The sequence below is a fragment of the Selaginella moellendorffii genome, unplaced genomic scaffold (genome assembly GCF_000143415.4).
Source record: "Selaginella moellendorffii unplaced genomic scaffold, v1.0 SELMOscaffold_15, whole genome shotgun sequence".
Classification (NCBI taxonomy): Eukaryota; Viridiplantae; Streptophyta; class Lycopodiopsida; order Selaginellales; family Selaginellaceae; genus Selaginella; species Selaginella moellendorffii.
Window position 1 is genome coordinate 949,942 of NW_003314276.1, and position 12,557 is coordinate 962,498.

A 12,557-nucleotide genomic window follows, 5' to 3' on the forward strand; every position below is an offset into this window, starting at 1 on the left:
GGAGGCATGCATGGTTATAGTGGTCTAGCATTACCTATTCATTAAACCAAATATAGTGGGAGACTTACTCCGAGATAGCTTCCAACACTCAATGCATATGGAAGCTCATTAAAGGCTTTATAAGAGTCCAGCATTGCTAAGTGGGCTTTCACTCATTAGGACAGATGCTTTGTTACAAGTCTTCTGAGTAAGGACAATCATTCCTTTTATAGTATTCATCAATTACCTGGTCTTTGATTAGGATTTTGGAGAGAACTTCCACAGCTAGATTGTGGACATCATCTGAGGTAATTATTTACTTTCATAAACAACTAAAAATCTTGTATGTTTAAGCATTTTATAGATATAAGCCCAAGAGAGTTATCCAAGTTCCATCACTTCATAGTTGATTCACTAGAGTTCCAACTAAGAAAGCTTATTTGGAAAGGGAAGGAAACTTCTCGTATGCATGGGAGAACCTGGGAAATTGAGCATACAATGTACCTTGTCTCTCAACTTAATGTACCTATCAATGGAGTGGACTAAACACAAGATCCATTAAGCACTTCAGAATCCAAAAAGATTGTATGGATTGGGTTGATGTTGTGAAAGTACTGTAATCTAGACACTTTCATAATAAAAATAGATAATTGTTTTGAAAATATATATTTCTTTGACACTTTGAAAGATTCAACTTAATTCATTAACAAAGCTAAAAGTGAGGATATTTAAAATATTCCACAATTGCCCATTATAGGCACTTGTGGCCCTTGGTACCCTTCTAGCTTATGCTTGCCTGCCAAACATGTAGTGTGAGTGAAATATGCCATTGTAATTTACACCATTTTAAATTGCACACCATAACACACTACCTCAAATGAATGTAATGGTTGGCCAGACCTTGCAAAAGAAGATGATGGGCACGGTATGGAAGCTTGACAAGCACCAAGTTGCTTACAAGTGGATCTCTGATGCAAAAAGAAGAAAAAAAACAAAGAAAATTTGTAAGTTACCACATGGTAAACCATAATTGGCTAAGCAATATATTACTTATTTCTGTTTTTGTTTTTTTTCAGAGTAGTCCATTATGGTATGAATTACAAAGCAATGTAATAGAACCCAGAGCGCAGGGGTGCCACTAATCCAAAGATTGATAGCTTTGGTGATTCGGACACTCAGGTCCTCTGCCATGAGAATTTGGATTTGCCCCAGAGCATCACGTAGACCAGCGCCAGCAAAATGGGAACTTCCAGGAGAGGTCCCATGGTCGCAGCCAGTGCCTCGGATGAGTCTATGCCAAAGACTCCCACAGCCACTGCGATGGCGAGCTCGAAATTGTTGCTCGACGCCGTGAACGCCTGCGTGACCGACTGCTCATACGACACCTTCATCAGCAGGCACAGCCCCACGGTCGCGGCAAACACGATTCCAAAGTAAATCGCCAGCGGCACCGCCACCCTCGCCACCTTGTCCAGATTCCCCACAATGTGGTGCGCCTGGAGAGAGAACATGACGAAGATGGTGTAGAGCAAACCCAGCAGCGCGAAGGGCCCGATGATTGGCAGGAACTTAGTCTCATACCACCGCTTCCCCAGGCTGGAGCACAAAACTGCTCGCGTGATCATCCCTGCCGCCAGTGGAGCTCCCAGGAACAGAAGCACACTCTTGGCGACTTCCCACATCCCAACGTGAATCCCAGTGTCCCGCGAGAGGACCTCGAGGAAGAAGAGCGAGAGTGGTCCATAGAGGATGATCTGGAGCAGCGAGTTGAAAGCTACGAGGATGGCACAGAGCTCCGGATCACCCTTTGCGAGATCGTTCCACACCAGAACCATGGCTATGCAGCGAGCGATCCCGACGAGTATGACACCTCTCCTGTATCCTGGCAAGTCTGGAAGCGTCGCCCAGGCGAGGCCTGTCATGAGCGCCGGGCATAGCAGCCAGTTGAGGAGGAAACTCAGCGCCAGGCTCTTGACCAGAGCGCCCCCGGCAAGCATCTTTCCCAGGAGCTCGTAGCGGACCTTGCACAGGACTGGATACATCATCACCCACAGGCCAACCGCGATTGGGAGCGAGACGGAGGCGATGGTTGCGACTTGGAACGCATCTCTGACGCTCTTGACGTAGTATCCGACCAGAACAGCCGAGACCATCACGGCCAGGATCCAAACGAAGAGGTAGCGGTCCAGGAAAGAAAGCTTTGCATAGACCGCTTCTTCTTTCTCTGTGAGGAAACACAGGAAAGACGTCAAACTTCTATCAAGCAACACCGAGAGACGAAGACCCACAACTCAGTTCTTCGCCCAAATAATCATTCGCTTACCGGGTTTCTTCGAGATCTCACAGGAGACTTTGTCTCCATTAGCGAGCACGATCCAAGTTTCTGGGCTCTCGGTCAGCACCTGAGCACGTGAAAGGAAAAGAATCAAAACAGTTGAGAATCGCACTTAGAAAAGAAAAGAAAACCTGTGGGTCGCATTTGCAATAGGCAGTGACGAGCCCTTTGGTCTCTTTCACGCCATGAGCAGGAACATCGCCAGTGGATTCCTCGTCAGCGCTAGCAAATCGACATCGTAGGCCGGACGTTGCCAGTAGCGCGACAGCGGACCTGCAAATAACCTCTACCTCCATTTCAAACGACCTAATCTGTGAGGAAGAAAATATCTCGAGCTTACATTGTGGTTTGGTCAACCAATCCTTCCGGATTTTCCTCCAAATCGTGCCAGGATTCGGGGCTTGCCAGGTACTCGTTCTCGTCGATCATCCCGGGGCGGCGAGGATGCACAAAAACACATTCTCGTTGGGTTTCTCTCCCATCTCCCGGACAAACAAAACAACGCGGCCCACATCGCTCCGATCCACCAGGCCGTGAGTGACGAAAGCGATAATCGTATTCCATTTCTGTCACAAATCCATTTTAATCGCTACAACAGCAACATGGATGTTGTGTGTGACAATGCGACTGACTTTTCTTTTTCTTGCTTGCAGTCAGCGACTTGAACCACCTGATTTCGGCGACCATGAGCGGCGTCAAATGCTCTCTTTGATTCCCTTTTGGACTTCACGGTCCAGGGGTCAGCAGTATAGCACGCTGACCGCGCCAGAGCTCACTCAGCAGATGTAGGACAGTGCCCCCTGCAATGTTCTAATAATGAAAAACACGAATGAACGTATATAACGTTTATCATAATTTTTATTGATTATAATTATTAGTTCATTAATACTAATTATTATTATTATTGAGCTAGTTCATTGTTTCTTTCAGTCCTTCCTTGATTTGCAGTTCTTGCCTCAAATTGATTCAGCAGCTCTTAAGATTTTTATTATCAGCTGGTTCATTGTTTATTTTGGTTCTTCCTAGGTTGGATCTCTCTAGCAAAGGCATTTTCAAACCCTACCACAATTCAGAGGACCTAGGTCTGGTATTGTTAATGTTAATGTTATTTGATTGTTATTATCCATGGAATATGCCCTCTAACATTAAATTTGATGCACAAATGTTCTCAACCTTTATTTTGTTTCACACATAGTTAAGTTAACAAGTAATGATTAAAAACCTCTTCCTCCAAATGGAATAGTTTTTTATAATTTTCTTCATCATCCTCATATCGCAAATTTTGCAACTTCTTGGTATTCTACTTATTATTATTGACTATTCTTCTTGCTCACCACAATGATGATTCAATATATGATGTTTATTCCCATCCTATCCACAATGATCATTATGATAATTCTTGACTAAAAGACTCTTCAAATGCTTGTGAAACTTGTGTTTATCATATCAAGTTAATGAGATGAGCTACACCATAAAGCTCCTCTAAACTCTTGTAAGTTGGGAATGATACAACTGTTGCCTCATACTCTCACTATGAAGACTATTAATGAAACAAGACTTTTTTCAATCTAGATATTTCATTGAAACACAACTAATTAAGTGAGTAACCTTCTCAAAATAATTTTCAAATGTCATTTTCCCTTATTGAAAATGTCGAAGTTCCATACAAGCATTCTCCACATCATAATAAGGGGTAAAAATGTAAACAAAAAGTAGTCTCAAACTCATCCATGATATATATTGATGGGTTTAAATCTGACACACTAGACTCCTTAAATTAATTCTACCATAAAAAACCTATATCACACAAAATCATTAAAATTGCCACTAAAGCCTCTATGTTTTGAATTCTATTATAGTGGATTAACTTAGCATTTCAACCTTTTTAGGTGATGGTAGCATAAATGAGTATTTGGCTTAGCTAGCCAATATAAAAAAATTCTTGGCTACAAAAAGTTTTACTTAAAGCACCACTAGCCTTGAGTGCCTTAATATGCCCATACATTAAAGCTCTCCTCTTACTTCTTTTGCTAATTTTTGTTGAGTGCTTACATCTCATGAATAACATCATGGTTAATCCAAACCTTTGCAACTCCATTGACACTACCATCAGCCCACCTTCAACATTAGGATTTTAGCATTCATCTTAGACAAAAAGAATGAGTGTTCTTTAGAATTTGAATTCAAGACACTCTTGAGCTACTTGTTATTTATTCATAATTTAGGGGACAAAAAACATGTGAGGAAGAAGCAACAATATAAAATATACTTGAGGAATTTACTAATATCTTTCTATTTAAATTTCCTCATAGATTGCCTCTATTATAAAGTGTAGAGTATGAGATTACACTAAAGCCAAAAATTAGGCCAATCTATCAATGTCCATTTTGACTAAGGTATATAGAGGAGTAAGAGGTTCAACAAGAAGTTAAAACATTACTTGATTTTAGATTTATTTAGCTAAGTATATCATCGTTTAACACACTGATCTCACCCATTGAAGAAGAAGGATAACTCAATACAAATATATATTGATTACCATGTGTTAAACAAAAAGATAGTGAAGGATAAAATACCAATATTGCATATAGATGATATCTTAGACAAGTTTAGTGAAGCTTTAGTGTTTACCAAGATTGATTTAAAAAGTGGATATTATTAAATTGCAATAAATGATGTGTCTATCTTCAAAACAACATTCAATATAAGTTTTAGCATTTTGAGTTTATAGTATGCTATTTTGTTTGACAGATGCATTAGCCACATTTACTCAAGTGATAATGAAGATGTTTGAGTATTATCTACATAAGTTTGTAGAGGATGATATTTTTATTTTTAGCAAGAATATAAAGGAGCATAATATGCATTTATGCAAAGTTTTTTTATTATTACATAATAATAGAAGAAGAGCAAATATAAATTTACAAAGTTGGAAGTGGAGCATCTAGGCTGTATTATGACATTTATGGAACTGGGAAAAAGGTGGTTGTGGTGGAAAATTGTCAATATTAACTTTAGTGGCTAAGTTAAAGAGTTTTCTTGGTATAACTAGTTATTATTAACATTTATAGTATAAATTTATAGAGGTGGTTATTCCTTTGCCATAGTTGTTGCATAAGAATATACTATTTAAATGGAAGAAGTTATAAGAGGATAATTTTGTGGCATTGAAACGTTTGTTGTGTAAAGCTCTAATGTTTTGGATTGCTGATTCATCAAAACCACAAAATTTAAAGTTTGACATTTATATACAATATATTGTCCTAAGATCATGAGAACTCCCCTCTAATTACTCACATCATAAGTAAAACAACAATATTCTAAGTATAAGTACTTTCAATTGTTCATATTTTATGAACATGTACCCTTTATGAGTAATGGCTCTATTTAGTGGAGGCAATATCTTTATGGCACAATGTTAATGGTGTTGATGGTGTTGTATATCTATTCCCATAAAAGGAATTGAACATTAGGCAAGCTTATTAGATGGCCACACTCATAGAGTTTGGGGAATTTTTTATCAAACATCATTTAGGGAAATTTAATATAATGGTGGATGTTTTATTTTATATTCATCATATGACAAAGTTAGGAATATAGTTTTGTAATTATTTGAGTAAGGTTATCAATGAGTTTGAGTAATATGTTGAGCATGCTCAAAATTAAGATTCTAAGATGGTCTCTTTACAAGCCTAAATGGAAGGACTTCTTTATTGGTGGATGGGATTCTCTACTACAACAGCTGTGTATTTCCCACAAATGGATGTGTTGATTGATCAAATTTTATCCACTATCATGATCGTTAAAAGGCTAGTCTATTTGGGTTTATAAGTTGATTAAGTGTAATTTTTAATAGAGGAATATGAAAGATGATATCCTTAAATATTGTAAATCATGTGAGATCTATCAGCATGTAATAGTGCTATGAGAAAAGTTGAGAGGAGTTTTGCAACTTTTACTTATTCCTTAGAAACATTGGCATAGTATTTCTATAGACTTCATCATTTATTTATTGTAAATATAGAGGCAAAAAAAGGAAATGTAGGTTTTAATGAAATATATATGGTTATTAGCTCTTTAGAAGACTAACACTACCTCAAACTTGGCTTTAGTTTACTTGGAAAAAGTTTTTCCTAATTTTAGTTTGGCAAAAGACATTTATATGAGACATAAATCCCAAAGCCCCAAAAGTGGAGCTGAAAAAGTACTATGTAGTAGTGGTCAAAGCAAAAGCTAAATAAGTGTAACACATTCAGACTAAAAACTCCGACTTGAAAAATCGAGAGCAGGAATGGAACTCTCAATAAAGTGCTCAAAGAACAAGCACAAAGCAACTAATAAATGATTCTCTAGAAAAGAGACACAAGAAGACCAACACATAACATGTGGATGGACCCGAGATGGACCCGAGACGGAATCCGAGATGGAATTTAAGATGGACCCGAGACAGAATCCAATATGGAGTCCGAGATAGACCTGAGATGAAGTCCGAGATAGACCTGAGATGGAGTTCGAGATAGACCTGATATGAAGTCCGAGATGGACTCAAGATGGAGTCCGAGATGGAATGAACACCAAGACCGAATCTGATTCTGAAATCAAGTCCAAGTCTGAATACTAATATAGGTAGTTGGGTGAAAGCCCAAAGCAATCGTTCCTCTAAAAGGGGTTCCAAAAGTATAATAGGGAGAGTATAAGGGTTGAACTCCAGTAGAACCAATTTTGCTAGAAAAAGCCAGTGTGGCCTAGGAAGGTTATACCCATATATTAGGTGATGATATAACCACTGGGAAGTCCAAAGCTAGAGTGAATATAGACAGACAAATGGGGTAATTTAGTGAAGTGTTCAAGAGCCGGCTCTAGTTCCCCCGGGAGATCGACTGGCCAATGCTCCCAGTCTAAGTGTGGGTGGCATTACCTACTTGGACACCAAGTGTGGCTCAACGGAACCTCACTCTAAGCCCATGGCTAGAGCACCCAAAGGCGGAAGGCGGGGAAAGTACCCACGAGACTTGCATAAGGCCATGGTATTCCGAAATATTATCCTGAATGCCCAAACTGTGGAAAGGAAGAGGAGTAGTCCTCTGGTGTAGTGACCAAGGATACAGTCGTGTGGTGAGGAAGTCCCAGAGGACTGTGGGACTTAGTGGTCGGGCCTGTGGGCCTTGATCCAGTGGCAGTGTTGGTGAACACGGCCATGGGCAAAAAGGGACTTGGTGGGGACCGGAAAGGGGATATTGGGGAAGGCTATTCCCCATGTCTATGGGCATCCTAAGGATGATAAGGAGTGGATCTGGGATGATCACTTGTGGATGGATGGCCTAGTCTTTGAGAGACGGGACTGTGGTGTAGGTAGTGTCAGACCACCAATATGACCAAGGTGAATGGGCATGGCCTTAGCGTAACGAGTTGATGTGTCGGTGGTACCTTGGGGTGTCGGTCATGGGATCAGACACGTGGAGCATTTGAACCAAGTGCAAAGGTTGAGTGGTGGAGATGCCATTCTCGAGGCTAGCAAGCCCAAGTCCAAAATAGGATTTATGGAGGTTGTGAGTGAGACTCCTCCAAGTGGTCGGAAGTGTGGTTAAGTGACTAAAAAAGAATGGAAAAATTAGTTATTACACCTTGACACTAGGCTCCTTCCTATGGAAATCCTCATATAGCAATGTTGTATCACTTAGGTTTGGAGTATATACTTTTCTTATGCTATAAGTTAACAGATGTAATGATCAAAGGGTCATAGAAGATAGCCCACTTCTATTGGTGGTTTCAATTATAAACATAAACCACAATATTGGGCTTGGACTTACACAAGATCTACACCAAGTTTGGACAACTTGGAGTTTTGGACATATAGAGAACTCCAACAATAGTGTTTAATGCCCATTATTGAAAACATCTTTACAGTCAATAGTTCCATTTCTAAAACTGCTTCATGCCAAGGATAGAAAGATCCTTGGAATTTACTGCATGAGCCACCATTGCTTCCTTGTCAAACTTGGTTGACAGATCAAATGAATACTCCATTTTTATCTAATGTGCCTTAAGAAAGATGAAGACATTGACTATATTGTCAACATGTGCCCCAAATACACTCACTTCCGACAAGCACTAGTGCCATGAGGGTGGGATCTTCATGTCATCCTTAAAGGGGAGCTGTGCACAAATAAAATTTGTGATTTCTTGCATATGATGGATGTTCACCAAAGCAAGGGGCCACAGTCAGCATTGAAATAATCAAGTTCGAGAGTATGTAAATGTGAATGATTGAATGAATGAACAAATGAATTTTATTCATATATAAAAAAAATATAATTATGTTCTTCAACTACTTTTTATTTTATAAACATATTATATTATACCATATATCTTGTTTTAAAAAACATAATTTTTTCCATGTAATTAGCTATCATTTTAGATAATTGATATTTTATGACCTTTGTGATTTGTATAAAAGAAATACTGCATCATAAAATATAAATATCATAATAATGAGTTACCAGAAAATATCTTTTTGTTTATATGTTAGTTATTTCATTAGTTAGTTTTGAATTGAAAATGTGGAGACTAAGTAAGTACAAGTGATGTTGATATGCAAACAATAGTGAATACCATAGACTTTATGATTTCAAATATTAGTAGAGAAATGTTTTTTATAGAAAATTGATTAGATGCTATTGCTTTACCTTTATCTGGAGGAATAGCAATCATTAAATTATCAAGATTTTTTAGAAAATCTCCAAACTGTGAAAGTGTAGATATAATAATAAAATGAAGTATAATTTATCAAGGATTGAGATTTTTGTTAACTAGTAATACTTTTAAAAGTTTAAAGGCAGCTGCAAATTATGCAATAATAACTTCTAGAAGATATCAAATATTAAAAGCTTTCAAACTCATGTAGATTGTGATATAGTCAAAAGCATTACAGTGGTTCTAAAAATAACCCCATCATAATTTATTGGTGGATGATAATTTATCATCTCTAAATTAAAATTTTGTTTTGTTTTACATTTGAATTGCAATTTAGTTTTGAAGTTAGAAAAATATAAATTATGGAAAACTATTACTTTTAAGAAATCTATTACTACATAAATTTTTAGATTATAAATGATGATAATGTTTATAAATTTTCAAATAAATGTAAATGAATAGTATATAAGATAACAAAAGTCAAATTAATTTTATCAAAATTTCTTAGTTGGAAAAGTAATAGTAATTTAAACAATATATACCTTAAGTTCACTAAATATTCAAGCTAATATGAAATGCTAAATCAAAATAACAATGTACTATTGATGCTTTCATGATCTAAGTTGTTAGATTTCAGTACAAATAAAAAATTATCTAATTGAATTTATGAGAAAAATTTACTAAAAAATATCTGAAAGTGATCAGCTAATAATTGTGCAAGAAGTTTAAACACAACACACTTATAAAGTAAATAAATAAATAAATAAATAAATATTATATTCCATAATGATCATCATGACAATTATCAACCAAAGGGCTCTTTAAATGTTTGCAAGACTTATGCTTGTCATTGTTAAGTTGACAAGCCACATCATAGAACCCCTTCAAACTCTCTTTTTAGGTTGGGAATACAAAAGTGCTACCTAACACTCTCACTGTGAAGGCTATCAATAAAGTAGTATTTATTATAATTTGAATATTTTATTGGAGCACGATTTGGATCCTTTATTGGTGACTAAACTTTTCAATATAGTTCTTGAATATTATTTTCTTTTGTTGAAAAATATTGAAGTTCCTCTTCAGTAAAACATAGATAAAAGCAGTCTCAAATTCATCCATAGTAAATATTGGTGGTTTCTTGTCTACAACACAAAACTCTTTAAACAAAATTCCACCATTGAAAATTTAAATCACACAAAATTATTGAAATAGCTACTAAAACCTTAGATATATGGGGAATAATAGTGAGGGTGTTTTAGCAAACATAATAAACTATCATTTAATGAACTAAGCTCAATATCACAAGAGTTCCTAACACTAGCAAATGCAAGTTAATAACATAAATTTTTTATTACTGTGTCAAATATATTGATTAAATGACAATTTAGAATTTCCTTTCTTAATGCTTTTCCAATCTAAGTGCATATGTGTTGACTAATTTCTCAACTTGTTTGAGCAAAGACTAATAAAAGGTTTAGCAATATTAATATTTTACCATTATGGCAGTAAAAAAAGAATATCCAAAACGACTCACTAATAGTTAACTTTCAATATTCACAATCATATTCACCTTTATCATGATGTAATGAGTGAGCTTCATTTCCCAGAGGTTGACATGCACCTCTGACAATCTAATTGAAACATAGCTTAGGCCCAAGATTGATATCAAATAAAGATCACCTCCCAATGTTATCATATCTTTAGTGACAATTTCCCTAATCTTTGTCCTAAGCTACTCAACTATGCCCATCACCCAGTACAAGCCAGGAAGAACCCACCACCCCCCCCCCCCCCCCCCACGTCAAGTCCAAGTCACACGTGGAGAAGGGTGAGAACACACCAAAGGTTGCTCTCCCACCTAGTTTGGAGCACCAACAACAAATATATAATGGCAAAGATTTACACTTGGTTTTCCTTAGCCCACACCACCAAATCTAGACCCAGACCTCAGACTCTTGGAGATGAGCTAACAGCCTTAAACTTATCGGTTTAAGATAAACTTGGATTGATAATGCATGATACTACAGCATGCCTATATTATTCCATTGTTCTCAAAGTTTAGATTTGTTTCTGCCTTGGTTTCATTGTAGCTCAGTTATTAATGCTTAAATAGAGGATTTCGAGGAAGACTCTCGAGTGGTTAAGCACTAGTGCTTGCGGTGCCCAGGTCCATAAACTCTGAGGGGAAAAAATCCGGAGGCACAGACACTCTAGCCAGAGCAAACCAATTCTCTTACGTGGAAATTGAGCTGGCGTTGTTTAAGTCATTAAGGTCTTCACAAATCAGACTATTGTCAAGAAGAATCTAACAAAGTCATTCCAGTCTACTAAGAGAAACAAAAAGAGAGGCGTAGTATTTTCAAATGATCAAACCTGGAAAGAAACAATGAATGGAGGCATAAGGGTTAAGCAAGGCTTAAGTGTGAGAAAGAATGCATTATTTTTCAAGTGAGCAACCCAGCTTGGAAGAAGAGGGACCGCCAAATAAAAAAATTGATCTTTAAATTTTCTATGATCTTGGAGTTCTCACGCAGTCTAGCTTCCCCGAGTTTCTGCCTCCTCCATCTTCTGCTACACTAATACAGTACATATGTCCAAATTTTGGTCTCCCAAGAGAGGAAACGTTCTTATAGCATTCTCCTCTACCACCTTTCTATCCTCTTTTTTCCTGATCCTCCAGAGTCAGTTCACTACTCGAAGCAGTTCGTTGAAAGAAAAGATGGTTCCATGACGACGAGGAAAATAATAAGCCGGAAGCTGTAAGATCGTCCTCCGAGCAAGAGCCGTGCAAGAAGATGATAATGCTGGAGTGGCTCCGCGGGTGGCTCCGGAGCTCCATTGAGCGGACGACACTCGCAGACGAGCTTGAACTTTGCCGTATGTGCAAACGATGATCCTCTCGGAGGGTAGCCAGGGAGACAGAGCAGTAACTTGCGAAGGTGTAGCATAGATATCCTCCAGCCAGCTCTACTCGCATCGGAAGCTCCAAATCAGCGAGCTTGGAGCCGCTCATGCAGCTAAGGCTCGACCATCTTTCAAAAACGACTGTGGCCACCTCCTTCATGAAGTCGATGATCGACGTTGGCAAATGTTCCGCAGCATCCACCGACTTCTCTCCTCCAGTACTTTAGTGTGGACTTGCGGCTTCGAATCGTCCTCCATCCAAGGATCGCTCTTGCTAACGATGAACCGTGATCATCACGAGTGGTGCAGGGCGCAACATCGAGCGCAGCAATGGCTGAAACAGAAGAAAGGAAATGAGAGGAATAATAGCATGCCCTGCCGCACCAAGTTTGAACTCTTGACAGATTATCGTGAGTCCAATAAAAATTCATAGAAAATTAAATTTTCTCTTTTAACCTGAACTTGAGCGAATCTACATTCAGCTGGAGCATACGTCAAAAGCTTACAAGGTAAAGTACCATCAAAAGCTGCGTCGCTTGTTCGTTCCCCGCTGGTCACCACGAATATCGATTCTCCATTCTCGAATCTCGAAAGGAAGGACACCTTTTCAGGTCGCTCCATCGCTGGAGCAAACTTCCACCTATTC

The 12,557-nt window shown here is 38.0% G+C and overlaps 1 protein-coding gene across 1 annotated transcript; it reads right to left on the minus strand.

Annotated features, from left to right (window-relative positions):
• Positions 1-1,001: 1,001 nt before the first annotated feature.
• Positions 1,002-2,973, minus strand: LOC9633472 (arsenite resistance protein ArsB). The gene is made up of 4 exons (XM_024675748.1): positions 2,655-2,973; positions 2,446-2,587; positions 2,303-2,381; positions 1,002-2,203 (listed from the first exon to the last, which is right to left on the minus strand). The coding sequence occupies exons 1-4, from the start codon at positions 2,876-2,878 to the stop codon at positions 1,155-1,157; spliced, it is 1,494 nt and encodes a 497-aa protein (XP_024531516.1). The 5' UTR covers positions 2,879-2,973; the 3' UTR covers positions 1,002-1,154.
• Between the last annotated feature and the right edge of the window lie 9,584 nt (positions 2,974-12,557).

What these genes read in the sequence shown, in the direction of transcription:
- LOC9633472 (XM_024675748.1), bottom strand. Translation starts at nt 2,878, where the DNA reads ATGGAATACGATTATCGCTTTCGTCACTCACGGCCTGGTGGATCGGAG. An exon ending in TTGGTTGACCAAACCACAAT is followed by an intron (nt 2,588 to 2,654) that starts GTAAGCTCGAGA and finishes GGTTATTTGCAG; the next exon opens with GTCCGCTGTCGCGCTACTGG. An exon ending in TGAGATCTCGAAGAAACCCG is followed by an intron (nt 2,204 to 2,302) that starts GTAAGCGAATGA and finishes GTTTCCTCACAG; the next exon opens with AGAAAGAAGAAGCGGTCTAT.